Genomic DNA, 26,870 nt, shown 5'->3' on the forward strand with positions numbered 1-26,870 from the left:
ATCACAATAATAGATGGGGCTTATATATTGCTTTTAACAGAATAACAGAGTTGGAAGGGACCTTGGAAGTCTTGTAGTTCAACCCCCTGCTCAAGCAGGAAAATGTTTACCTGCTAACAAATTGTATGGTTAATAATATGCCTAATAGAGATGCAGAAATTGAGCCTGAGAAAAAGTGACATGTCAACCTCCCGTACCGTTTTTATTGAGATTGGCTATAATAACAGAATTTTGTGAATCTGATAGTGCTGTACCCCTCTCTTTTCTTATACTCTTATGAATTAGGGATCTATGACTGAGCTGCTTATGAACCTATGTGCCCTTTATGGATTTAAGATATGTTTTTCTTCTCATCACCTTGGTAATGGAACTCATATATATCTACCAAAGTCATTTTTCTACCTTGCCTTAGACAAGGACTCTTCAATAGGAAAATGCAATCTTGTGGACCTAGGACAAAAAGTCTTCTCTTGGGAAAGCTCAACTGTACCTCACTGATTGGAAGAAAGATAGCATGAAGATAAAATAATTCTGGGAATATATAAACCAAATGTATATGCACAGTGCTTTATATTTTGGAAAAAAGGCTTGACACTCTATGGGTGGTATCTGAAGTGGTGAATCGATCCTTGTTATGAATTGTCATCTGAGATTCATTCTGGTCTTTGCACTTGGATGAAGTGAACAGGTGCTCTCTGTGCCACTTGTGGCTTGAATATATGCATGTCTGGATTCTTTGGAATGATTGGGAAGGGAAAGAAGCTGCACCCAGGAAACTATCAGTGCTTCCATACCTGATGCCTTAAAGGAGACAGTGGTGCAGCTCCTTTTGAACATTTCTTCCTTGGATCTAGCTATATAAGACAACTGTCATCCAGCCTTTTCATTTAAGAGAATGTTATTGACCAAGTGTTGGGCTTCAGTTACAGAGTACCATAGAGGAAGCAGATTGTCCGAATACCTGTCTTTCAGGATTCACATCTGGACATAGGATGGAAACAATGGTGAATGATCTTTTTTGAGATTTGGATGGGACAAGTGTACTGGTCTTGGTCCTGTCTTACTTCCTGCCATGTTTTGGTACCTCAGCCATTACACAAACTATTGCAATATACTTTACATGAGCCTATCTTTGTAGTTAGCAGCAAGTATATCAGCCTTTGATTTGGCAAATGAGAACTGTTGTATCTAACAATATATACACCTGTGTTGACTTTTGAGTATTTTCAGATGGAGGTAGCTCATCCTATGCATTTGTTCTGGTGGGAGATGCTTAATATTACAAACACACACACACACACAAACACACACACACACACACACACACACACACACACAAACCGCAGGTTCTACTTTATGGAACCTTCCCACTCCTTTAGCTCAGTTGGCATCTTCCTCATATTGTTTCAAAAAGCTATTAAAATGAAACTTTTCCATAGGATATTTCAGAATTAATATTGCTACGATTCAATAAGAGTTGGCACTAATGTTTGTTTTTTGTCGTTGCTTGTTATTTTTACTTCTATTATTTCTATGTTTTTATGGGTTTATTTTTAAATATTTGGGACAATTTAATACTTACAGCTTACTTTTTATTATAAACCATTCCTGATTGTGCAATATGTAAGTATAATAAACACTTAATTGTCCCTCTATCTATGGGTGTACAGTCAGGAGTTGTAGGCCTTGTTCTGCAATAACTTCAGAATATGGGTCTGCCCTCCCAGAGCAACATCTCTGCTTGGAATCTTTCCTGGCTTCTGTTTTTCTTTCTGTTTCTTGAATAAAGAACCAAGAAGACTACGACACAAGAGCCCAACCAAACCAGAATGACTTCTTAGCTCTTCAAATGTTGGAAAGCTCAAACGCTACCCTACCCCCCAAAAAACTCTTGACGCCTGAATTTCCTAATATATTATAGCTTAGTCTCCATTGCTGTGCTGCAAATGCTGTGGGAAAGCAGCGTCTGCTTAATACACATTTCCTGGCAGATAGCCTTTTGCTATAGATTATTATGTCATTTACAAAAGTTGCAACAAAACCAGACAAGCTTTTTCATCCAAGCATCAAAGATCTTGTGGGTCTCTTTCAAAATAATGCCAAATAGAGGCAGTTTATGAAGTAGAAGATACTAGAGAGAAAAAAAACTTACAATAACAATCTATAAAGCTTGCCTCTTCTTGCCTCTTCTTGTGTCATCTTTGTTCTCTATCCTGCCCCAACCCCAGTGTTTGTTTTCTGTAGTTTTAAATAACCTCCTGAAAACAAAAAAGAGGCTTTGTTCTTGCCATTAAATTTACTTTGGCTGTAGAAGATGATGTTTTGAATTTAAATCCTTTCTGTTCTTCAGTCCATGTGTTTTTCTCCAGTGTAATTGTTTATTGTGGTAACTTTGTTCTTTTCAGTTCTCCATCTGTGCACCTGCATTTCAGACTTCAAAGTAGTTTTAATTGATTGATCCATGATAAATTTGAAGTGACAGGCAATGTTATTGAGCGTATTCGATGGTGATAAGAGCAGTGAAACCAAATCACCTCTCTGCTTTATTATGTGTCTGCCAGTTTTCCTTCTAATAAATAGCTGCCCGGCACATCACAGTTAGTTATTAACTGTCCTGAACACAAACATCAAGCACAGAAGTGGGTTTCTGCTGGTTCGGCCCAGATCAGGCGAACCAGTAGTGGCGGCGGGCTCCGCCCACCCACTCAGATGCTTCTCCGCACGCACACAAGCGAACCGGTAGTAAAAAAAAAAAGGAAACCCACCACTGATCAAGCAACATGTCTTTAACTATCATTTATTGGTATATATACTAAATATATCTGGTGTGTGTGTGTACTTAATTTTTTAAAAAATAATGACTATGTTTCCTGTATGGTCTTCCAATTTTTATGGCTAGTTAAAACATCAAATTGACGCTCATCAGATTTTGCTCTAAATTATTGTTCACTTTCATTTCCATCTTTACTTTATTCCCTCTTTAAATTATTATCAACATAACTTTTCAGTTTTCTCTTCATCTTGTTTTTCTTTCTTGACTTTAGACAGTACTCTAAGGTTGCAAGAATGATAAGTACAGCATTTCTTAAACGCATCCTTTCTCTTTTTACTGATTCAGCTATAAATTGATTCAGACTCCCATTGTTTCCCATTCAAGTAGTTCAGTTCAGTTTCTTTTAATTGGGGCATAATACATCTATATTTTTGTTTATTTTTCCTGCCTTCCTTTATTGTCCCATAGTAAGTTATTTTATCAAGAAATTAAGAAAATTTATGTTGCAGATATTTTTATTTGTAATACATGGAAAAAGTAGCAAGAGAAAGAACTACAGTATAGGTAATCCTCAAGACTGGTTCCTTAACAACAATTCAAAATTGCAAGTGGCCCAGAACAAATGTTTTATGGCCTGTTGTGTCCCCAGTCATGTGATTGCAATTCAGGTGGTTGGCATCTGACTTTAGGGCCAGTTTCAGCGCCCTACAGTCACATGGCTGTGATTTGTGACTATTTTGTCAGTTTTTGGCATTTTTGGCTGGTTTCTGAAAGAATGAGAGCACTTACAACCATGGCATTCAGTTAATGACTGCAGATTTGCTTAATGACTGCTACAAAAAATGTTCTCAACAATTGGGTTCAATCACATGGGTGTCTCAACTTATAATGAGCCATGATGGCTCAGTGGTTACAATGCAGTACTGCAGGCTACTTCAGCCAGCTGCCAGCACTTTGGCAGTTTGAGTCTTCCTGGCTCAAGGTTGACTCAGCCTTCAATCCTTCCAAAGTCAGTAAAATGAGGACCCTTCTCCTATCCCCCCCACCTGGGCCTCTGTGCTCTCCAGCTGCAGCTGTGCCTCTCCTTTTCCTTGCTCAATCGGCTGTTCATCTGGCCACTCCTCCTGCAACCTCTCATTCTGCCTGGCCTCTCCACTCCTGGCTCAGAACCCTCTACAACCTCTTGGAGCTCCTCTGTGTCCCCCTCTGATACCTCTAAAGCTGGCTCTTTCTCCTTGTCCAAGCTGATGACCAGGGAAGCCATCACACTGGATCTGCTCAAATAATATGTTTGAGTGCCTCTTGACATGAAATAGTCTCCATTTTTTAAAACTCTCATGTGTCTTGGGATAATGATTATCCCTTTGATTAATTACTGGAATCTTTCAAGTGTTTCCCACTTTACTGAAATGTTCTCGACATTATTAGGTTAGGATATATCATTTTCTCAAATGTGATTCTAGCTGGTCTAGAACAGGGGTGTCAAATTTGATTTCATTGAGGGCCACATCAGGGTTGTGTTTGACATTGGGGGGCTGGGGTGGGCATGGCCAGCTTGATGTCACTTCTGTTGGGGACCTGTGGTGGCCCGAGTGCTTTGCCAGTAAAAACAGGTTCCTGAGCTCCATTTTCAGTTGCCCCCGCCTTCTGCAACACTCTCCCGAGCTCTGCTTTCACTGGCAGAGAGTTGCAGGAGGCCGGGACAGCTGAAAATGGAGCCTGGGAGCCTGTTTTCTCTGACAGAAGCACATGGGCTGGTCCTTTGCTGTTTCCAGGGTGGCCCCATGGGCCAGATCTAAATATTCCGTGGGCCGGATCTGGCCCCAGGCCTTGAGTTTGACATCTCTGATATAGAATATAGCCATGTTCACTAGGCAACTATGAGTGTTTGATATCTTGTCTTTCTGTCTAAATGGGATGATCAAGCTAACGGGCAATAAAAATATGTAAAGAGAATGTAATAAAAACAACTACATGAACCATAATAAAATACCACCAAAATTGTTCTAAGACTGTCTCTGAAATAAGTGTCTTTCTACATCACAGATTGACTTTAGTTTCACTCCTGAGTTAGGTCTGATTTACTCACAAATATTTTTATCTCATTCAGACCCTAACATCTGCTTTGTGCAATGAAGTAGGCAGACCTAGTCATGCTAGTATTCTTCAGCATACTCAGGCCATGATGTAGAGGGCCTGTTGGCTCTGATTGCTGCTTACAGTGGGTGGCCAATATGAAGTGATGGAGGCTAAAGCCCAGAACTTGGTGTCCTTCAAGTCCAAATGAAGCATAAACAATCTAAGGATGTGAGTCAGCAGCAGCCTGTTTTGTTCGCAGCTGAGATAGGTCAGACAGCAATGTTTGTAGCTAATGCTGCTTTGGCCAATTCCCATTATTGAGAAAGCCTAAGAATCTTTTTGACTCTGCTGAAGAAACAACACTGGAACCTGTAGCATCACTGATTGACAAATCAGAGTTTTTGACCGAGAGTTTCTGGATTGCTAGTATAATAAGGAGAAGGCATAGGCTAAGGGACATAATAGGGATGGTGTGACAGAAAATTCATTGCTCTGAGGGTGGATACATGATGAGAAAACTACATACTAAGGGTTGGGCATAGTAAGATATTGGTGCTGGTTAATCAGCTCTACAACACACATGATATCTCATAATTTTAATTTCATAGGTCAATTAATATCTTCAAATTATAGCATAATGTGACTATAGTACACCAAATCTCTTGGTAAACTGTAAAGAGGTAATTTTCATTTTTCTTTTCTATTTCCAGAAATTTTCCTTTAAGGCAAGATTTCCAGGGGATATGATTGACCACAGGTCATTTTTATATTTAAATCAAGATAATGTGTTGTATTCAGTATATGTTAATTCATATATCTGTAATGAATTAAAGCCTTAGTTGTTTCTGAAACCAATGAATCTTAACAGTTCTAGTTCAAAAAGTGACTGTGTTTTGAAGGTAATTACAGTCATCTTGACAAAATGGGTACAGTTGTGTGCAGTTCCTTAAGGATAAATCCTATTGAGTTTATTAAAATTTGCTTTCGGTTGATAGATAAAGAGGTTAGCTAAGCAAGAATGAACTGTCATCATTATATATTCTTATTGCTATTTCTTGTGTTGTCTGGTAGCTTTTATGTTGCTTCTTTTCTCTTTTAGAAGGAATGAACTGCATGAACAAGAATCATGGTTGTGCACACATATGCCGTGAGACCCCGAAAGGAGGCATTGCCTGTGAATGTCGACCTGGTTTTGAGCTCACTAAGAATCAACGAGATTGCAAATGTAAGTGTTTACTTGGGAAACCTTTGTCAAAGAAATAGCAGTTGGTTGTTTTAGAAACACTAATATAGAAATAGTGGATTTTTACTGGAAGTGTATTTTTTCACAGAGGACGACGTCATCGAATTTTAACTGTTAACATTACTTTGTGTAGTTGCACCCATACAACCAGTCATATCCTCTGAATATGTAATCAATGTTCAGATGAAAGAGGGAGAGTTTTCTCATTAAAAAACCCTCAAGTTTGCAAGACTTACCTTGTGATGAGATTATATATGGATGCTGCTAAAATAAATTAATTGACATATTTGAACTTTTGTGCAAATGCACTTGCTATTTTAAATTCCACTAAACTGGAAGGATTGTGGCAGGAAATAAAAAGTTAAATACAGTGTACTTCTTTAAAAAGCTTTCATAAAAAATACAAGAAATGATACAGAAGCATCATAGCTTGACCATTTTTGAATAGAAAGCATTTATGAATTTTTTCTACCAAAACTAATATCTATAGCAGTGATGGCTAACTGGTTTTTCTGCTCGGGTGCCAAAAGGGCGCGCGCGCACACAATAGCATATGTGTGTGTGCCCACACCCATAATGTAATGCCTGGAGGCTTTCCTGAAGCCTGAGGAGGGTGAAAATGGCCTCCTCCTGCCCTCCGGAAGGCCAAAAATCAGCTGGCCAACACGTGCATGTGTACTGGAGCCGACATAGGGAACGCCTTACATACTCTCAGATATGGCTCCATGTGCCACCTGTAGCACGCGTGCCATAGGTTCACTATCACAGATCTATAACATCTGTTTGCATTATCATCTATGACATATCACTATCATACCCATAAAGATTTTCAAAATCCCAGCATCCCCTCATTTCATTTTCATCCCATATTATTTTTTCTCCTCTTGGTATTGATCTAAGGTTAATCATGTTATACTTCTGGATGATTTTATGAGTGATTTTGAAGTGCCTGAAGTTTTATATTAATCCAGTAATTCTTAATTATTTCAAGAAATTTGGCAGCTTGAACCTGTTTGGGCTTTGTTTGCGTAACACGTTGAATGCAAACCAGACTACAACATTTTAGCCTAGTGTGATGTATGAATCCAAGCAGCTGGATTCATTCAGTAAAGGTGATTTAGTTAGCTCTGCATTACAGTATTGTGCAAACATAGCCTTTTGGTTCGGCAAGTATGATAATAATCTTTGGAATTATTTCTTTCTTCTTCTCTTATACTTCTCAGTGACTTGCAACTATGGTAATGGAGGTTGTCAGCACACCTGTGATGATACAGATCAAGGTCCAAAATGTGGTTGCCATGTGAGGTTTGTGCTACACTCTGATGGGAAAACATGCATAGGTAAGGGAGAGCTACACAAGCTTTGCTTCAAAGCAAGTGTGTGAAATCATAATTTACAGTATCTTAGATTAAACAACTTTAGTGTAATATTACTGACAACATTTCATTCAGATTAATCAAATACATAGTCATCATAATTCATTGCCTCTGATCCTCAAAGCTATTGTGCAGATAGAAGATAAGAGGGAAAAATATCTACCTATTAAAATAGTATCTGTGATGCCAGATAGTAAAGCATCATTGGTCCAGACAGCATAAATTGATAATTCATGGTCTTTGATCCACCATAAATTGTTGGCCTTAACAGCACAATAACATGATAGACATCAGTTACTTCCGCCATCTTGTCCTCCATCTTTTGCTAGTAATGGCTTTGCCCTCTGAGAGTTCAAGAGTTCCTACTGTTGGGTGAATATGGCAAAGTGAGGAGAAATAGAACTGAGCTCAATCCTTCTCTTGATCCAGAAAATGTTGCCAATTTTATATTGCCTACTTTTATTGGCATCCACTTTCTCTCCCCCTCCCATGCATACATTCAGAGAGAAAATTCTGATGAAAATGATAGACCAAGGTGTATAATTTTTTTATTTCTAAATTTCTACTATAAATTGTACAGGGATGGTATAGGATAGTTTCTTTAAAAAAAAATCTCACCTGTTCACAAGCCAAACAAAATGGAGGCAAGAGTACTGTGCTTCTTGTTCCACATAGAAAGACAGGCATTCTCTGGGCAGTCTGGGAGGTACTTTTCTTCTTAACTGACCACTATTTAAATGTGCATACAGTATCTTTATGAAATGAAATAGACAAATTCAAGGATTTGGTCTGTGTGAGTTTTACATATCCCCTTTGATAAATCCAGTTATCCTATTTCTATATAAATAAATTATTGTAAAATATTTATTTTATATGCACTGTAAAATATGTAAGAATTGCATCATAGAATTCAGAAAAGTGCTGAATCAAAAGAATTATTGGGAACTGCTATTTCATTCTGAATGGTTGAAAGGAAAAAAGATAATACAGATTGTCTTCAACTTGTGACTTAATGACAGTTTAATTAACAACCTCCAAAAAAGAAATTTACGACCCTAGATTTGAACTTAAGGCTTTGTCCTGTTCCTTTGGTGACATGATCATAATTTGAACATTGAGCAGTTGGATTGCATTTATGACTGGTTGCAGCATCCTGTGGTCACATGAATGTGATTCATGGCAGAAGAACACCATTGGTTAACAGGATTTGCACTTACAACTGCATAACATGGACTTAAAGATGTCATAAAACTAGTCATAAAGTTAGGTCCAGTGACATGATGATTTGGCTTAAGACTGCAACAACTTAATGACAGAAATTCCAGTCCCAATTATAGTTGTAAGTTGAGGACTATTTGTATACAGTGTCATTTTTATCATATGTATATATTTTAATGATAAATACATCAAATGCTTATTCAGAATTGCATGTGCATGCTTTCTTATTCTTTATTTCTGCTTTTCTGAGCTGGGCTGCAAAGAAAACATTTGTGTGATATTTGTTGAGTTTTAGTATATTGATTTAACATGTCCAGTTCTTAATAAAACATAAAATCCATGCTAAATTGCACAGACCTATCACATAGCAGATATGAGGAATCCCAATGGTGGAATGACTAATAATAATCTCTATATGGAGAGTTCTTTAGATGGATTCTCTTTTTCCAGTGTCTATCATGTATCCTGTTGAAATGTCAGATTGACATTGCAGGAGGCTTTTTAGTACAGTACTGACTTTCGCTGTTCCAATTATTTGAAGTTGTGCTCAGAGGACCAATTTAGTCATGCTCTGTTTCTAAAAATCATACCAGAAGAATGATGAGAGCTTCCACTGTTTTTAAGAGCAGAAGGACAACTTTTAAATCTGTTTTATAGCTGCCATGTTCAAGGGAGGGGAATTTAACACTTTTCTCTATGGGATTTTCTTACTGGAAGCCGTTTCTTTTCTCCTGTTACTCATGAAGAAAATTAAAGGTGCAAACTGTAACTTATATAAAGCATTTTTAATTCATCTTCGAAAAAGGAGACATCAAACTGAGATAAAGATTTCATGCAGGTATATATGTATAGTAACAGTATATGCACACTACATACCTCTTATTGTGTCCTTGCAATATCTCAATATGGGATTAAAGATCAATTCAGTTTATTGAAACCTTTTCCCAGGAAAACTAGAATAGTAAGGTAACTTTATGGTTTTTTTTTTTAAAAAAAGATATAAATAGAAAATGTCATGATGGATCTTGCACTGCTGTATTTAGCTAAACAGAAAGGGCATCCCTGGAATATTTTGAACAAAATCTTCTGAATGGTTTTATAGAATTGGCCTCTTACCTGGGAAGAAGCATTCCTACTTAGCTATGCTTCAAATTTCACAAACAGAATATAGATCTCCACCACCGGGTCCCCTGTTGGGAATATTAGCAGATGGGATTGTGCTCAGTGGGTTTAGGAGTTATAATACAAATTATAATATGAACATTTTGTTTTAATTGGTAACAAGAGTTAGCTGAGTATTGTGCACTTTCAGAGTTTATAGTTCATATAGCAAACTGTTTTTAAAATAGATTGCTTCTTATTTCTCAGAGCTAGATAAAACAGAACAGAGAGGGTTTAATATGAGTGGGAGTACACTGTTACTCGCCCTTTCTTTATGGATAGCTCGATCCTGACCTAAGAAATTCCCTCAGTGGGAAATTGCCACTAATGGCTATCCTCATAGATCTAGTTAACAGAAGTCTAGATGTAAAATTCTACAGGTTCAATCAGGTCAAACTTGATTGAGCAAGGGAAGAAAATCCTGCATCTTTTCTTTCATTCCAGGTGCCTGATTTCTAAAACATTTTTTAAAAAAATACAGTATAGTTCCTATTCATATGACTAATCAATAAACACAGCTTTAAATTATTACATTTGTATTTTAATTTCTATTTCACCTAATAACTTAATTTATTGCATTTTCTGATTTCTCACAAATGTATTCTATTATGAATACTTACCTCAAGGGAATCATGTATTGAATGAAGTCTGATCATGTTCAAGGTTACTATGCTCAAGATACTGGCTTGACTATAAGATCCTCTGATCTCTTGGAAAGAGTTGGAAAGTTATTACTAGAATAACGCAGCCTATTCTAACAAAAAAAATGACACTATAAAGGTTCAATCTGAGAATAATTGTTACAGTAAAACAATATGATTGGGTACTTTTGTATGTCTTTTGGAATAATACTGGAGAGCAAACATGAATCTTTTACCAGCTTCTGATACTTGTGAATCTTAAGAGATGACTTCTTAAAAGTCCCACATAAAAAGTGATCAAAACAAAAAATACTGTAAATGTTTCTCTTTTTGTTCTGTCTTAATTGATTTGAACAGTTCCCTTAAACTGAATCTGCTGCATGGTGTGAGCCTCTGGAAAACTGCAGAGTTTCTGGAGCAATCTCTTGCTGAAATCTAAACCTAAGTCAAGCCAGCCTATGTATATTCTATCCCTTGATGATATGCAAAACCACCTTTACTTAACAATTGATGTAATCATACTTAATTACACTAATCTTACCCTGAAGATTAGGATAATATAAGGGCTTCTCTGTAGAAGTAGTAGTTGGAATACAGCTGGCTTATATTTCAAACCATTCATTTAGTTCTATTATTTTGGTTGCATATGGACAGTTTTCGTCAAGAAGAATTGTCCCCTGGATTCTAAACAAATATATTTGGAAATAAATCCAAGTAATTTGACTCAACCAAATCTAAATTTAGAATGCTGCCTGAAAGATCTTGAATATGGACCAAGATTCATTTTTAGTTTTTTCTTATGGAGTAATGCTTAACTTTTCTATTTTCTTAAATGAAATTCTAATATTATGTGTAACTTTTCTTCAGTGCTTATATTGTGTTTGAGCCATTCCTTTGTTTTGGCCATGTATTTTTATTTTTATTTTTTTGTTTTGCATGTTTCTACCCACAAAATATGTATGTTCATTGGTGGTTCTTATTTTACATAAACCATCCACTTTGAATGCCGTAACTGAGTTCATACTAATGGTAGCAGACAATTCCTTTCATTTGTTCTGTTTTCAAGAACAAATGAGTGCCCGTTTCATTATACTGCTTATTGTGTTTGCTTTCCAGGTAAAGATATCACAATGCAACAAATGTGCAATTGTAGCTCATTTTGAGTTGCTTATTCTTCAGAGAATACCCATTCTGGGGTTTTTTTTTCTTTGTTGGAATGCCATATTTTTTGGAGTATAAGATGCACCGGAGTATAAGATGCACCAAGATTTTGAAGAGGCAAATTAAAAAAAAGTTTTTGCACTTTGCAAACCTCCTCAAAACATCCCATTTTTCATGAAAACGGGCCCGTTTTTTCTCAAAAAAAAGGGGGGGGGCATGAATAGCCTCTAGGAGGCTTGTAGAGTGCTCCTGGGGGCTGGAGGGGGGCACAATTAAGCAAAAATCAGCCCATTTTTTGCTCATTTCTGCCCTCCCCAGCCCCCAGGAGCACTCTGAAGGCTTCCTAGAGGCTATGCATGGCCATTTTGGTGAAGGGGCGGGGTTTCAGGAGGCAAAAAATGCTGTATTCAGTGTATAAGATGCACCCAGATTTTCAGCCTCTTTTTTTGAAGGAAAAAGGTGCATCTTATACTCTGAAAAATACAGTAATTGGCAAAATCAAAACTGGGGTGTGCCCTTTATAAAGGTGGTTTGATGACTGATTACTACAGTTTTTGTTCCTAAGAAGTAATAATTGTTTGCCAGGTTATACTTCACTTTGTTTGAAAAGTATTTGACAATTGAACTTCTTCATGTTTCGTGCTTCTTCGGGTTATTAATAAACCTCCAGTCCCATTCTCCCAGGAGGGAAGCACAGGGATAGATTTATAGGTAGGCAAGGGGTTAAGATACCTCTTTGGATATTTATAACTGCCCTTTTTCATTTAATAGCTATGATTCTCCCTTCTGAGCCTTCATTTCCACTGACATATTTCATCATTTCACAAGGAATAAAGTTTCTAAATGCAAACTCACTCCCTTGGCCAAGCACTTTGAAATTGAATGTGGTGTATTTGAAGGGTTGCCCTGAACAGGTTGTCTAATGCAGGTCCCCTTCAGATCTCACCAAGGCAGGAAGTGCAATCAGCTTCCTTGAATGGCAGTTTCATTAGGTTGTGGCTGGTATTTTTCATTCCTCCACCCAACTTTTTAACGCTGCTTTTAAAAATGTAAATAATGAGTAACTTTCTCCTTTTAGGCAGAGTCGGTCCTAATGAAGGTTGCCTTATCCTTAGGGTCAAAGGCTAGAGAAGAGCTTACTACTAACTTTTAAGTATCAGCTATTTATCTTTTCTAAAAATTATTAGGTAATGAAGTGCTACACATTCATTTTGTAGACAGCAAGCTTCACATAGTGTACAGCAGAATGGAAAACACAAACTTCTAAGTGTTTCACATAGTGATGGTACTAATACTTCCTTTATTTAATGAATTTAAATCATACCTTGTCAGAAATAACATTTGGGATTGTTAACAATAATAAGATGTAGATTAAAATGGAACTAAAATATAAAATAAATCAATTAAAACAGTTAAAATGTACTTTAGCAAGCAAGTCAGCTTAAAAAGCCAGGAGTTGGTCTGCATAAAATTAGCTTTACTTGTTAAGCATAAAAAGAAAAGAAAGAAAGAAAGAAAGAAAGAAAGAAAGAAAGAAAGAAAGAAAGAAAAAGAAAGAAGAGGAAGAAGAGTGGCCTTGTCTCACTTTTGTGGTAGCAGCATCTGGAGCAACTGGTGGGAAGGCCTTTTCTTACAATCTCAATGAGGAAACGTCTCCCAAAGATCTTAAAAGCCAACAGTCTTTCAAACATAATTATGTAGGGCTTAATAGGCTATTACAGAGTGAGTTGGGTATCAAAGTGGATCTAATAATGAAACTATTGTTTTAAAAAAAGTCACATGTTTTCTATAATTAGTGCTAATTAATAGTCTGGCTGTAATAACTTGGACCAGATGACGTTTTTGGACATTTTTGAAAGGTAGCTATATATAGAACACACTATAGCAGTCCCAAAAGGATGTAATTTTAAGACATGTGTCCCCATGAGGAGATTTGACTTATCCAAAAGTAAGTGTTTATGAAGATTCTCAAGCATCCAGGTCATAGTTGTATCAAAAGCGGTTTTTATTTTTGAAAAGGCACTGGGCTGATTTTTTGAGGAAGAATATCCTGGAAGCTTCATCAGTTATAGTGGATGATGTGGGAGATGGAAGGACAGTTATTGACAGTATCAAAAAATCACCCTTTTCAAATATAAAAACCATTTTTGATGTACCCAAAAGTAAGCACACACTCATCTGTACTGTGCAGGTATATTTTTAGTCATTATCGAAACCTGGGATTTGTGAAACAGGTTTAAAAACATGTATAATTACATCTAAAACAAATTGAAGCTTTTTTCTGTATTTTAACTGGTCAGAAGAAGCTCCTGCCTTTATGAATTTTGACTTTGTTTGCCCTATTCTACTCCATTGCCAATTCAGATGCTTTAAACCTTGAACATTTTTTGGAGGGGGGATTTTGATAATGAGTTAGTTTGTTGGATGTCTTCAATAAACCTTTGTCTTGTAGGCAACTTCAGGGAAGGTTTCTTACAAGCTACAGCTAGCTAATGATTTATGCTCTCATGCATGCCTGCATGCCAAAGTCAGCCTCAACTCCTGAAGATTGCCTGCATAAGTCCATGCAATTTTGCAGCATATTTGGAAGTGGTTTACTATTACCAGTTCCTTCTTTCTATGGCTGAGGGGAAGCATCTTGTCCAAAGACACCCAACAGATTTTGTACCTAGGGAAGTACTAAAATGAGTAATCTCCCGGTTTTTAGCCTTGCATCTTTAATCACCAAATTATACCAAACTGGCTCATCACACACAAACCAAAAATTATATTCTTGGTAAATAACTTTTGGCCAATCACCACTTGCTTCTTACCACTTAATGCAAATCTTTTTCAAGAAGGACCAACATTACCATAATATAATGCCTGAAACAACCTAGCCATACTATGATTATGGCATCAAATACTTCTGAGATAACCTGCATAATTGAATAACACATATCTGTTCTCAATATAGTTGATCCATAAAGATGATCAAAATAATGTTTCATGCAATTCTGAGATCAGATTGATAAAGAAATGGCTGTTGCTCCAGATGCTACAGCATCTTGTGTGTGTGTGTGTGTGTGTGTGTGTGTGTGTGTGGTGTATGTATGTAAATTCTTAAGAAATACGCTTAAGAGATACCTCTATTTTGTATTTCTTTATAAAGTTACTTTTATTCAGGTGGTGAAGAAATGTTTTCTACATTTCAAAACAGCATTAGTGTAATTGATACCTGCTGATCAGATTTGCAGGATCTTTTATTATATGATTTTTCAAAGTTTGTTGTTTTCATTTTTAGTCAAAAATTAAGTTCCCCCACTTAAGATATCTTTTAGATTTTGAGTCATATGCAACCCACCAATAAGAATTGAGTCAATTTATAAATTCATATGCAATAATTTTATAAACAAAATTATTAACTGGCAATGCCCAGAAAAGTAGCTATATGTTCAAATTTGCAGACAATTTCATCAAAGGGATCTAAAATTCCTGATAATTATGGATGCAACAAGTTCTTTCTAGTGAGAATTTAGCATATTGACATAATTTCTAAATTAGATTGGTGATTATTCTGGAGCCAGAATGCTGTGAAAGATGTACATACAAAAGAGCAGGTGATATTTACATTTGATGTACATCCAGAAACTAGAAAAGGGATTGTTTTCTGGGAAAACTAACACATAGAAACAGTCTCTTCACTACTGCAAAAAGAAAATCCTCTAACAATGGCCTATATTTCTTGGGAGCTAAGAAAGTAGATCATTAGCAGTATGATGATGAGGCCTCCCCCCAAAAGTTCTATTTACTAAGCACATTAGATTTTATGGAGCAATAGAGGGTAGAATATCAGTGTCCATTTTTCCATTTTCAGGGAACATCTGTCTTTTCTCCATAATGTTACTTGACTCTGGGATTTGGTTCTCATTAGATCTAACAAGCTTGCACTCAGACGCTATGACTCTCTTACTCCCTTTGGAATAATTTGTTCCAGATGCTTGGTTTGCACTGCCCATTTGCATGCTCTCTTCTGCTGCCAGCTTGTTGAGCTGCGGGTTAGGCTTGTCCAATTAGGTATTTCTCTGTGAACTTTGCAAGTGTAAGGCATTAATATAGGTCATCCCTGAGATGCTCCAGAAATGTCAGATAATTTCATGCAGTGGTCTCTTATTGCTGCTGCAAACCTCGCTGCTTCATTAATTTAAAACAGGAAAAAACAAATAAAACAATTTGATCTGCACAGGTTCATTTCTTAGGCAAATATTCAGAACACTCATAAGAAGAGTGAGCCCTTCCCTTCACTGCTACTGAACAAATTCAAGACATATTTGGCCTTTAGTTCCAACAATTCCTGAAACCAGGATTTGGGAATATTTGGTTGAACTGTGTAAACATAGCAGAGCTGCTGGACATATTGCTTTGGTTTTTACTATATTGATCATCATTGTATTATACAATGCATCACCTATTCATCGTATTATAGATCATACACTACCTTACTAATAAACAGTCCCTAGGAATCAGATCACTTATCTGGTATGTACAATTCTGAGAGAAAATATATAAATTATCTATTAGAAACAGATACCTTTCAGGACTCTTAGATGAATAGATGCATGTAGGTCCAACTCTTTAGGGGTGTGTGTGTGTGTGTGTGTGTTGATCTAAAGCAGGGGTGTCAAACTCGCATCACAGTGGCGTCAGGTGACATATTGGGACTTTCCCCTCCTTCGCTAAACTGGGCGAGGATCAGTACATGACGCATCCAGCCTGCTAGCCACGAGTTTGACACCCCTGATCTAAAGTAATGGTGATTTGAATTCCTCTCCTTATAAACTCTATTATAAAGGTTAGATGGGCTGTTTTAAATTCATTAAGGCTACAGTTCTATATATTGTATACTATGTAGACTTATTAGAATTAGGTTAGAATTAGAGTGTAATTATTCATTTAGAATTTGGTGCAATTTATTTTGAAGTAAAATGCATAGGAATAGGTTTGTAAATACTTTAAAATATAGTGTAGCTGAAAGTTTATATTAGCCTTCCTTTAGCAACTATACGCCTTTGCAGATCTGTAAAACAATGGAAACCTGAAGATCATAAGCACAACTGTGGTTTTACTGTGGAACTGCTTAGCTTAATGATTAATTATGTTTGGTAAAAGAGGACTACCTGTATTTATGTTTGATTAGATTAGATAAATCAATTAATTTAGCTTGCTTCTAAATAAATAAAGCATTGTTACTAAGTGCTATGTGAATTTACTTTCTTCCCTTTTCTTATCATTCTTTTTCTATTGTTCTTTTTTATTTTTGAGTCTTTGGGTAGAAAACCCATTTTAAACTGCAGCAGGAGCTTTTTTCAGCTGATGAATATGTTAGAATTCTATTTTTTAGGACTACCATGTCCTGTGTCTTTGGATTGTTGCTTAATTCACAAACTGAATTTGGTTTGTTACTAGAAGCTTCATAATAATTTGCTCACTTTACTATTGTGGACAGTCAAATTTGCTTTACATGCATGCTGCTTTCTATGCACAGATATAGATCTATCTTCTGATAAAAAAGAGCTTTTTCAAAGCTGCATTTATATTTAGCTAGAAAAGACATTTAAATACTAACAGTATGGAATACTAATTTCTGTCTCTTGTCTACATCTTTTTCTTCTCTGCACTTATGCTCTATAAAAACCTACTAGATGTTTTTTTAATAACGTGAGAGTTACACTAGTGATCAGAGAGAAGAAATATATTGTTGGTGAAAAGGAAGGAAACCATTAGGAAATCAATCCATTGGCCAAATGACTTGGTTTTAGCTAGAACTGTAGGTGAAGCTGGGGAACCAGGGAGGGATTTCATTGAAAATCTATGATTCAACTGTTTTTTGGGACTATTTACATTTTTAAGAAGCCAAACTCCTTGCTGGAAACTGTTTCTAAACCACTTTTTTATAATGTTAAACAGGGGAGAGGCACCTTCAACAGCACGTTACCCCCCCGACGTTTTCTAATGGTAAATATTTTTGTTCTATATCTCTTTGAGGAGTATTAACTATAGCCGCATCTTCTATTTGCGAATAAAATAACCAAACAGCGCTGTCTTACTAACCTGCATGCCTCACTTCACATTTGTGGAGAATAGGTGGCAGCTGCATTAACCAAAACAGCAGTTATTACTAAGTATTTAGTCTGCCAGCTTCTGCCCTTTCTAAAATCCATTTTTACTCTTGAAACCTGCATGGCTCCAGCTATTGAGAGAAATGTAGATAGGCCTGGAGTTATTCATACAACAGAGAAAGAAATACCCAGCTAACAGGATTATTCAAGAAGGAACAAAACAATTTTGAGGGGTGGGGGAGACTTTAAGCAGTTGCTTGCTTTGCTTGTGCTCATAGCTGTTCTTTTGCTAGAAATTATAACCATGAGCTTTTAAAAGCTAAGGATCAATGAATGTATTCTATTACTTGCTTCTATATTGTAGGATCTGTAAAACCCATTAAAAATAAGTTATTATCTGTCTTTCATCACTGCAGACTTCTGTAATAGAATAAGTTATGCCATTAATGGGACCAAAGCATTATTAACATAAATGAAAAGAAGTCAACAAGGGATCCGTAACTATCTTGAGATATTGAATTAGAAATCACTATACTTCTAGCTGAGAAATCTGCTTTTGAGCCTATAGTTCTAATTGTTATGCTTAAATTTACCATGTTTCCCCAAAAATAAGACAGGGTCTTACTTTCTTTTCACCCCCGAAATAAGTGCTTGTCCTTATTTTAGGGGAGGTCTTATTATTTTTGAGGTGTAGAAGGTGGTTACCTCATGGCGGCGGCTGTGTTGCACTGTTTTTGAGGAGGGCTTATTTTTGGGGAGGGCTTGTTTTAGCACATGCACTCAAAAGCCCAATTGGGCTTATTATACGGGGAGGTCTTATTTTCTGGGAAACAGGGTAATATGAGATCTGTGGCAGGTAGAATTGAAGGAAGGTGTGACCTGGCCTTCAAAACCAAAAGAAACTTCAAATTTAGATTTTCATTTTACACTTTCAGAATATAAGAGTTATTTATCCTTGTAATTTGTGTTTCTCTTTTTCTTTGTATCTAACTGCCAAACACAGAATTTTTTTTTACCCAATCCCATAGCAGACATAATCATGAAATCACATATTTCCTCTCTAAATCACTTTCCCTCACTTTGTCTCTTTGTGAATTATCTTCCTCCCAAAATGCACCCTTCCCTTCTTTTCCCTTCTCCTTCTCCTTCCCCCTTCCTACTTCCTCCTTTCCTCTACCCTTATGATTACTGCAGATGCTAAAAGTCTCTTAATTTTTTTCCTACTCCCAGGCAGCATTCCTGAAAATAAGATGGAATTACACTTGATGATAGGTAGCTATCTTTCTTACAAGTTGGCCATGTTTCATATCCATAAACCCTTTAAGAATTGTTTGAAATAACTGTTTATGATAGAAGGCAGCTAATCCAAGTCTCAAGTATTTGGTAATATATTGTTTTAGTTATACTTCCTGAAATTGAAATAGAGAATATGTTTAGAATATTAATTCAAAAATTCTTGCTACCGGTTTGGTGGCATGGCTAGGTATGGGGCATGTGACTGAGAGGGTGTGGACAACTTGACATTGCTCACGCCCACTCAGTCACATGCCCCCCACCTAGCCATGCCCACAGGAAAAGGTAGGGATTTTTTTAGGATTTTCCCCTATCTACCCCCGCCCTCCCTTTGCTAGTCGCCTCCGTTTCCTTGCTTCCTCCCCCACTACTGCCTCTTTGATTGCTTACCTTCCTTGGCAGCTGATCCAGTTCAGAAGGCAAGCTGATCGGAATTTTCGGCGGCTACCAGCCAGCTGCTGTTGCTGGGAAGCGGCTGGATGGCAAAGAAGCCTCCCAGCTGCCACCTTTTTGCATACTGGATCTCAAAGAGTCAAAGCGATTTTCAAGGCAATGGGATGTGCATATGTCAAGAAGATGGCGGTGACGACAGTCACTTTTTCACCAGCTGGAGGACTTTTCAGCAGTATCTGGTCAGCCGCAGTCCTCTTTGAGAGCCAGTATGCAAAGAGGTGGCACAAGCGAGCAGTGACCGGATGGGTGGGGTGAACAACTAGTGACAGGGGAACTGGCTACCGGTTCACTGAACTGAGCAAAATTTCTGCCACTGGTTCTGGCAAACCGGTGCAAACCGACTGAATACTACCTCTGGAATGAAGGCAAATATACATGTCCCAGGATAATGTTGCAGGATCCAATCTGATCTGGTCATTAGGATCAGAGGTTTTGTCTCTCGAACCTTTTCCTGAAGATAGGCTCCAGCATGAGTCTGAAAGCTTGGAAGACAAAACCTCTGGTCCTGGTGACTGACCCATATTGGATCCTGCAGAATACTAATTCTCCATGTCTGGTATTACTGTGATGATACTTTGGGTCTTTCTTAGAGATATATTATTTCTTGCCATGATCAATTTATCCCTATCCTATTAGTGCAATAGAAGTAAATCATCTTTGACTGTATAGTATTAAACTAGTATTTTACTCCTTCCATCAAAAGCATCCAACTATCACTACAAAATGTGAGAATTCTATTGTGCCTTCCTTCCCATCACGTCACAGGCACATTGAACAAATAGTGGGGAGGGTTAGTTATTCCAGTGCCTTTGGTAATTTGTCAGTTTGTCTGCTATCTTTCTGATACTGTCTCTTTAAAGATCTGAAAATAGTGATGCAAGAAATGCAATAAAATCTATTTGCAGAACTTGCAATCAAGTATCTTCGGAATGGAAGCAAGGAATCTGGAATTTTGCACTTATTGCATATATAAATGAAGAAAATGAAGTGGAGAAAAAATGAATAAAAGCACTTTTTTTGACTGAGCTCTTTACATGATCCCAATGTATTTATGTTTTATTCTATTCAATTTGGATTGGCCTTATGGGGTATAGGAGGAGGGGGGCATAGGAAACTGCTGCTTGCTAAGGTAGTATGTAAGAGAGAGACATAAGAAAATCAGTTAAATGTTTTATTTCTGCTTATGATTTTGAATTTTTTGAAGTTGTTTTATACTGAGATCCAGAACTCCACAAGACTTTAATGGCTATAAAAAATTAACAGAACAACAGAGACCTTTGAGGTCTTCTAGTCCAGTGTTTTTCAACCTTTTTTGTGCAAAGGCACACTTTTTTCATGAAAAAAATCACGAGGCACACCACCATTAGAAAATGTTAAAAAAAATTAACTCTGTGCCTATATTGACTATATATAAAGTAATTCTCCCACGGCACACCTTACACTATGTCACGGCACACTAGTGTGCCACGGCACAGTGGTTGAAAAACACTGTTCTAGTCCAACCCCTGCTTAAGCAGGAAACCTTATAACATTTCAGAGAAATGGTTGTCTAATCTCTTTAAAATTTCCATTGTTGGAGCATTCACAACTTCTGAAGGCAAGTTTTTCTGTTGATTAATTATTTTAACAGTCAGGAAATTTGTTGTTAGTGCTAGGTTGGTTCTCTTCTAGATGATTAGCTTCCATGCATTGTTTTTTGTTCTGCCTTCAATTGCTTTGTAGAATATATTGACTCTCTCGTCTTTGTAGCAGCCCCTTAGATACTGGAATACTGCTATCAAGTCACCCCTAGTCCTTTTTTTCATTAAACTGGAGGTACCTAATTCCTGCAAATATACTTCACATGTTTTAGTCTCTAGCATAATCATCTTTGTTGCTTTTCTCTGCACTCTTTCTAGAGTCTCAACATCTTTTTTTATATTATGGCAACCAAAACTGGATGGAATACAGGTAATCCTTGATTTACAACAGTTTTAGTGACCATTTGAAGTTACAATGGTGCTTAAAAAATGGACTTATCACCATTTCTCACACTTACAAGAATGCAGCATCCCTGCAGTTATAATCAAAATTCAGATGCTTGGCAACTGGTTCATATTTATGATAGTTGCAGCATCCCAGGTTCATCTGATCTTTTGTGGTCTTCTGATAAGCAAAATCAATAGGGAAACCATATTCATTTAACAATCTTGTTAATAAATTAACAACTGCAGTGGTTCACTTAATAATCATGGCAAGAAAGGTTGTAAAATGGGACAAAACTCACTTAACAAGGAGGACTACCTGTATTCCAAGTATTGTCTTACCAAGATATTATAAAATGGTACTAATACTTCACGTGATCTTGATTCTATCCCTCTGATAATACAGCCTAGGATTAAAGGTGGCTTTTTTTGGCAGCTGCAGCACATTTTCTTAAAGTACAAATCCTGTGTACTTTAGTTGTACTACATTCCGAAGCAAGAACATGCACTGGTAAAGGCGACTATGCATTAGTTAATGAAAGGGTATTCTTCCCTGAAGCATCATATGAAACAAACAAAAGAGTAGAATCTGATTAGAAAGTGGTATAGTATGGTGCTAACAGTAATTACCTTTGCACTATTCTATGAATCTATATGTTATATTGAGTTTGTATGTTCTTGGTGATTACAGGAGAAATGTAATCATTGGCATTGCTCAGTCTAAAATCAAGTGCTGGTGATAAATAAGAATTTAAAAATCTAGTAAATCTAATTATTGACATATTTGGGAGTAAAAAGCAAGTTAACAGTGTTCTTATAAAATTGTAGTGTCCTAGAATTTGGCACGCTTGCTAAATTTCTACAAAATTTTCTTTTTAAAAAGTTAGTCAAAATTCTATTATGGATTATTGTTTATTTGTTCCATGAATGAGTATGATCCCTATTTAAGAACTAATTTAGGAGAGAACCCTTACAGAATGACATAAAATTAGAGAGCGTTTCAGTGATCAAATATTTGGGGAAACACGTAATTAGGTGAGATGTTTCTTATAAGATTTTATATGGTTTAATGAGTACTTAATAAATGTATATAGAGATCCCTTAATCTGAGCATTAGGATTCAGTCCATTTGAATAGGAATATATAGCAGGAGAAGTAACAGCCAATGTTTATGATGAATGCTATAGATTATGAAAATAGATAGATCTGCACTAGATTATAGAACTTTCTGAGAAAAGGGACAGTAACAATGGAAGACTTCATTGTTCTGTCATCTCTTGAAAAAATAATTCAGTCAAGACAGAATTACTACACAGAATTTCTTAAACCGAAATCTTTGGATCCATAAGAGTGCAGGAGAGTACCATACTTCTCAAAAATAAGATATGGGGAATATAATTGGATAACATTTTAAGAAGAATGAAAAGAGGAAAGAGATTTAGGAAATCAAGACTTCCTAACTTTAAAAAATCGAGAGTTTTCAATTTGGGTGAGAAAAACAAAAAAATCAAAGCACGAAGCAGTGTCGGGTAGCTCTAAATACAAAAAGATCTGGATGTCTTAATGATAAATTAAACATGACTCAAAAGTATGATCTAGTTGCAAATCTGACAGGGATTCTGTAGTCATGAATTGCTACACTAAGAGGTTTTAGACTAGATGGTTTCCAAGAATATTTTAAGATTCTATGAACCTGAACAAAATATGCAAATGGAAGTAGATTCTCTGTTTTAGGGATAAGCCTTTTTAAAAAAACATAATACAACCCTTTCTTTCTCTCCTCAAAATCTGTCATTTGTGCAACTATTATTTAATGGGGACCAGTTGCAATGTTCTCTTCCATCATTGTATTCTGGAATAAGAGGTTATATATTTAATAAAAAACTGTGTGAACCATCGATACCTAAATCATAAATGCTTGCTATTTTTATGTGGATTTTTGCCATTGCAAATAATTGGGACAGGCTTAAAAAGGGGGATCTGTAATTTTTAAATCTCAGAGAAGTTGTATTGTATGTATATGTGGATCAGTGGTGGGTTTGTGCCTGGGCAGGTGGGAAGAGCCTCCTGCCGCTGTTACTACTAATTTGGCCAAACTGGGCTGAAGTGGGAGCAACCCACCTCTAATGTGGGTGGCCAAAGAAAAAAACTTAACAGTTCTTCTTTTGTCCTGCAAACATTGTCTCCACATTTTCTGGGAAGATGGGGATGGAAAAGCAGGCTTAAATGTAGAAAGTAGGTCTGATTTGTTTCACCCCTCATGTGTCCTCCACTTTTCTCAAAAAACCTCTTCTGTGCCATTCTTTTTCCAAGTAGACTTTCTTCCAATATCATACTCTAGAGGAGAAAAAATACTTCTTGAAAAAATCGAGCATCAACACTGACTTCACCGAAGAGCTCTAAGGGAGATTGAGTAGATAAGTGAAAGGATAAACCTTTTTCTCCACACCCATCAATTCTTCCTTTAAAATATCAGCCCTCTCATTGGCTGTCCTATAACCCAACTTTATACTCTCCAGATGTGTTGGATCCCAGTTCACCTAATCTCCGAACAGAAGCTTGATACAATAGTTCCATTTATTCCTTAGTAAAATGAGATATTATTCAAGGCTGTTTGGGCCAGTTGTAATGATAGAGCATATTACACATAATCTTAGTCATAAATCAATAACAATTGAATCTGGAATTATGGTCATAAATCATTCTGGTTATTTAGCAGGTCATAATCTGACCAGACTCGAGTTTATAACACTTTTTGTGGTAATCATTAAGCAGATACCATGGGTAAGTGAATGCCTGGTCATTAAAGTAATATATTATGTCCAATGAACTTCTTTTTTTTTTTGCTGGAAACCAGAATTAAATATCAGAAATCGGCAAAAAACTCCATCAAAAATTGCAGTAATGTGACAAGATGCTGCAGAGATTATAAAGATAAACTAGTTGCCAATCATGCCAAGTGTAATTACATAACCATGGGAAGGAGTGTGGCCATCATTCGTTCAAAATTGGATCATAAGTACCTTTTGAAGAGTCTGTCATAATTTCACACAGTCACTAAGCAACTGGATGTAAATTGAGGATTATTCTTCTCCCTATACCTCTCTTGGAAAAATTCAGATATTCATTAAGAGTAGAAATAAAATATATTTATACTTTTATAATAACTACATTATGAAAAACTTTAAAACATTAATTGAATTAATACATTTTATTCTATTAAAAGCTTTCGCTTTTCAGAAATTTGGATTTGAATCTGTGATATATTCAGATTTTTATTTAAGCCAAGGAGTTTTGCCTCTAGAAACAGTGCCATCGTTCCATAAAACCAACTCTTAAGACATTCCTATATTAGAAATCTTTATAGAACTGCATATAACCAATGTTTGAAAGATCTTTTCAAGATACTGGAAAAATCTTAATACAATAGCAGAGTTGGAATGGACCTTGGAGGTCTTCTAGTCCAACCCACTGCCTAGGCAGGAAACCCTATACCATTCCAGACAAATGGCTATCCAACATCTTCTTAAAGACTTCCAGTGTTGGGGCATTCACAACTGCTGGAGGCAAGCTGTTCCACTGATTAATTGCTTAGTCAGGAAATTTCTCCTCAGTTCTAAGTTGCTTCTCTCCTTGATTAGTTTCCACCCATCGCTTCTTGTTCTACCCTCAGGTGCCTTGGAGAATAGTTTGACTCCCTCTTCTTTGTGGCAACCCCTGAGATATTAGAACACTGCTATCATCTCTCCCCTAGTCCTTCTTTCTCTTAAACTAGACATACCCAGTTCCTGCAACCGTTCTTCATATGTTTTAGTTCCCTAATCATCGATGTTGCTCTTCTCTGCACTCTTTCTAGAGACTCCACATCTTTTCTACATTGTGGCAACCAAAACTGAATGCAGTATTCCAAGTATGGCCTTACCAAAGCATTATAAAGTGGTAGTAACACTTCATGTGATCTTGATTCTATCCCTCTGTTTATGCAGCCTAGAACTGTGTTGGCTTTTTTGGCAGCTGCTGCATACTGCTGGCTCATATTTAAATGATTGTTCATTAGGACTCCAAGATCCCTCTCACAGTTATTACTATTGAGCAAGGTACCATCTATACTGTACCTGTGCATTTTGTTTTTGTTGCCTAAATGTAGAACCTTACTCTTTTCACTATTGAATTTTATTTTATTAGATAGTGCCCAATGTTCAAGTTTGTCAAGATCCTTCTGTATCTTAAGCCTGTCTTCTGGAGTGTTGGCTATTCCTGCCAGGCTGGTGTCATCTGCAAATTTGATGAGTTCCCCATTTATTCCCTCATCCAAATTATTGATGAAGATGTTGAAGAGTACTGGGCCTAAAACAGAGCCTTGGAGTACTCCCCTACATACTTCCCTCCATGTAGATGCAGTTCTATTAAGGACTACACATTGAGTACTGTTGGTCAGCCAGTTACGAATCCATCTAGTGGTGATGCTGTCCAACCCACATTCTTCTACTTTATCTAGTAGTAGGTTATGGTCTACCTTATCAAATGCCTTACTGAAGTCCAAGTAAACTATATCGACGGCATTCCTATAGTCCACTAATTTTGTCACTTTGTCAAAGAATGTAATAAGATTAGTCTGGCATGATCTGTTTTTGACAAACCCATGTTGGCTTTTGGCTATTACTTTGTTCGCTTCTAGGTGTTCGCTAATTGGCTGCTTGATTATCTTTTCCAGAATCTTTCCTGGTATTGAGGTCAGGCTGATAGGTCTGTAGTTTCCTGGATCTATTTTTTCCCCTTTTTTGAAGATGGGAACCACATCAGCTCTTTTCCAGTGCTCCAGGATCTCTGAAAGATATAGTTCAGTGGTTCTGAGATCTCATCTGACAGTTCTGTGTAATCCGTCCGGTCCTGGTGATTTGAACTTGTCTAGGGTAGACAGGTGCTCACTTACCATTTTCTTCCCTATTTCAATTTGTGTTCCTAATCTGATTTTTGTGGTGCTGTTTTTGATAGCTTGGACTGTTTTATCCCTTTGTGTAAAGACAGATGCAAAACACGAGTTAAATAGTTTTGCTTTCTCTCTGTTGCTTGTCACCTTCTTGCCACTTTCTCCCAACAATGGACCAATTGTTTCCTTATCCTTTTTCTTGTTTTTAACATGTTGGAAGAAGCGTTTTTTGTTATTTTTTACTTTTGTGGCAAGATTTTCTTCATTGTGAGCCTTAGCTTTCCTTACTTCATCTTTACAGGCTCGGATTATTTGCTGATATTCTGCCTTAGATATGTCCCCCTCTTTCCACTTTTTATACTTAACTTTTTTGTCTTTCAATTTGTCAGAGAGTTCTTTATGCAGCCATGCTGGTTTCTTTTGGGAGCTGTTATTTTTTACATGTGTGTATGCTTTTAAAATAATTCTAATTGGCTTTTG

At 36.7% G+C, this 26,870-nt stretch overlaps 1 protein-coding gene across 4 annotated transcripts in view; it reads left to right on the forward strand.

Annotated features, from left to right (window-relative positions):
* The window catches only part of SCUBE3 (signal peptide, CUB domain and EGF like domain containing 3), a 114,566-nt gene that overhangs the window by 55,439 nt on the left and 32,257 nt on the right, over positions 1–26,870 (forward strand). Inside the window, exons 5-7 of one of the 4 annotated variants that reach the window (XM_014052583.2) lie at positions 5,952–6,077; positions 7,319–7,435; positions 17,599–17,646. In XM_014052583.2, coding sequence (XP_013908058.1) covers positions 5,952–6,077; positions 7,319–7,435; positions 17,599–17,646 — 291 coding nt within the window. The remainder of the gene's footprint in view (positions 1–5,951; positions 6,078–7,318; positions 7,436–17,598; positions 17,647–26,870) is intronic. The other 3 variants (XM_014052584.2, XM_014052585.2, XM_014052586.2) reach the window with 3 other exon arrangements.

Source organism: Thamnophis sirtalis, unplaced genomic scaffold, assembly GCF_051295495.1.
Source record: "Thamnophis sirtalis isolate CommonGarterSnake01/CBP01778 unplaced genomic scaffold, rThaSir2_p1.2 scaffold_7, whole genome shotgun sequence".
NCBI lineage: Eukaryota > Metazoa > Chordata > Lepidosauria > Squamata > Natricidae > Thamnophis > Thamnophis sirtalis.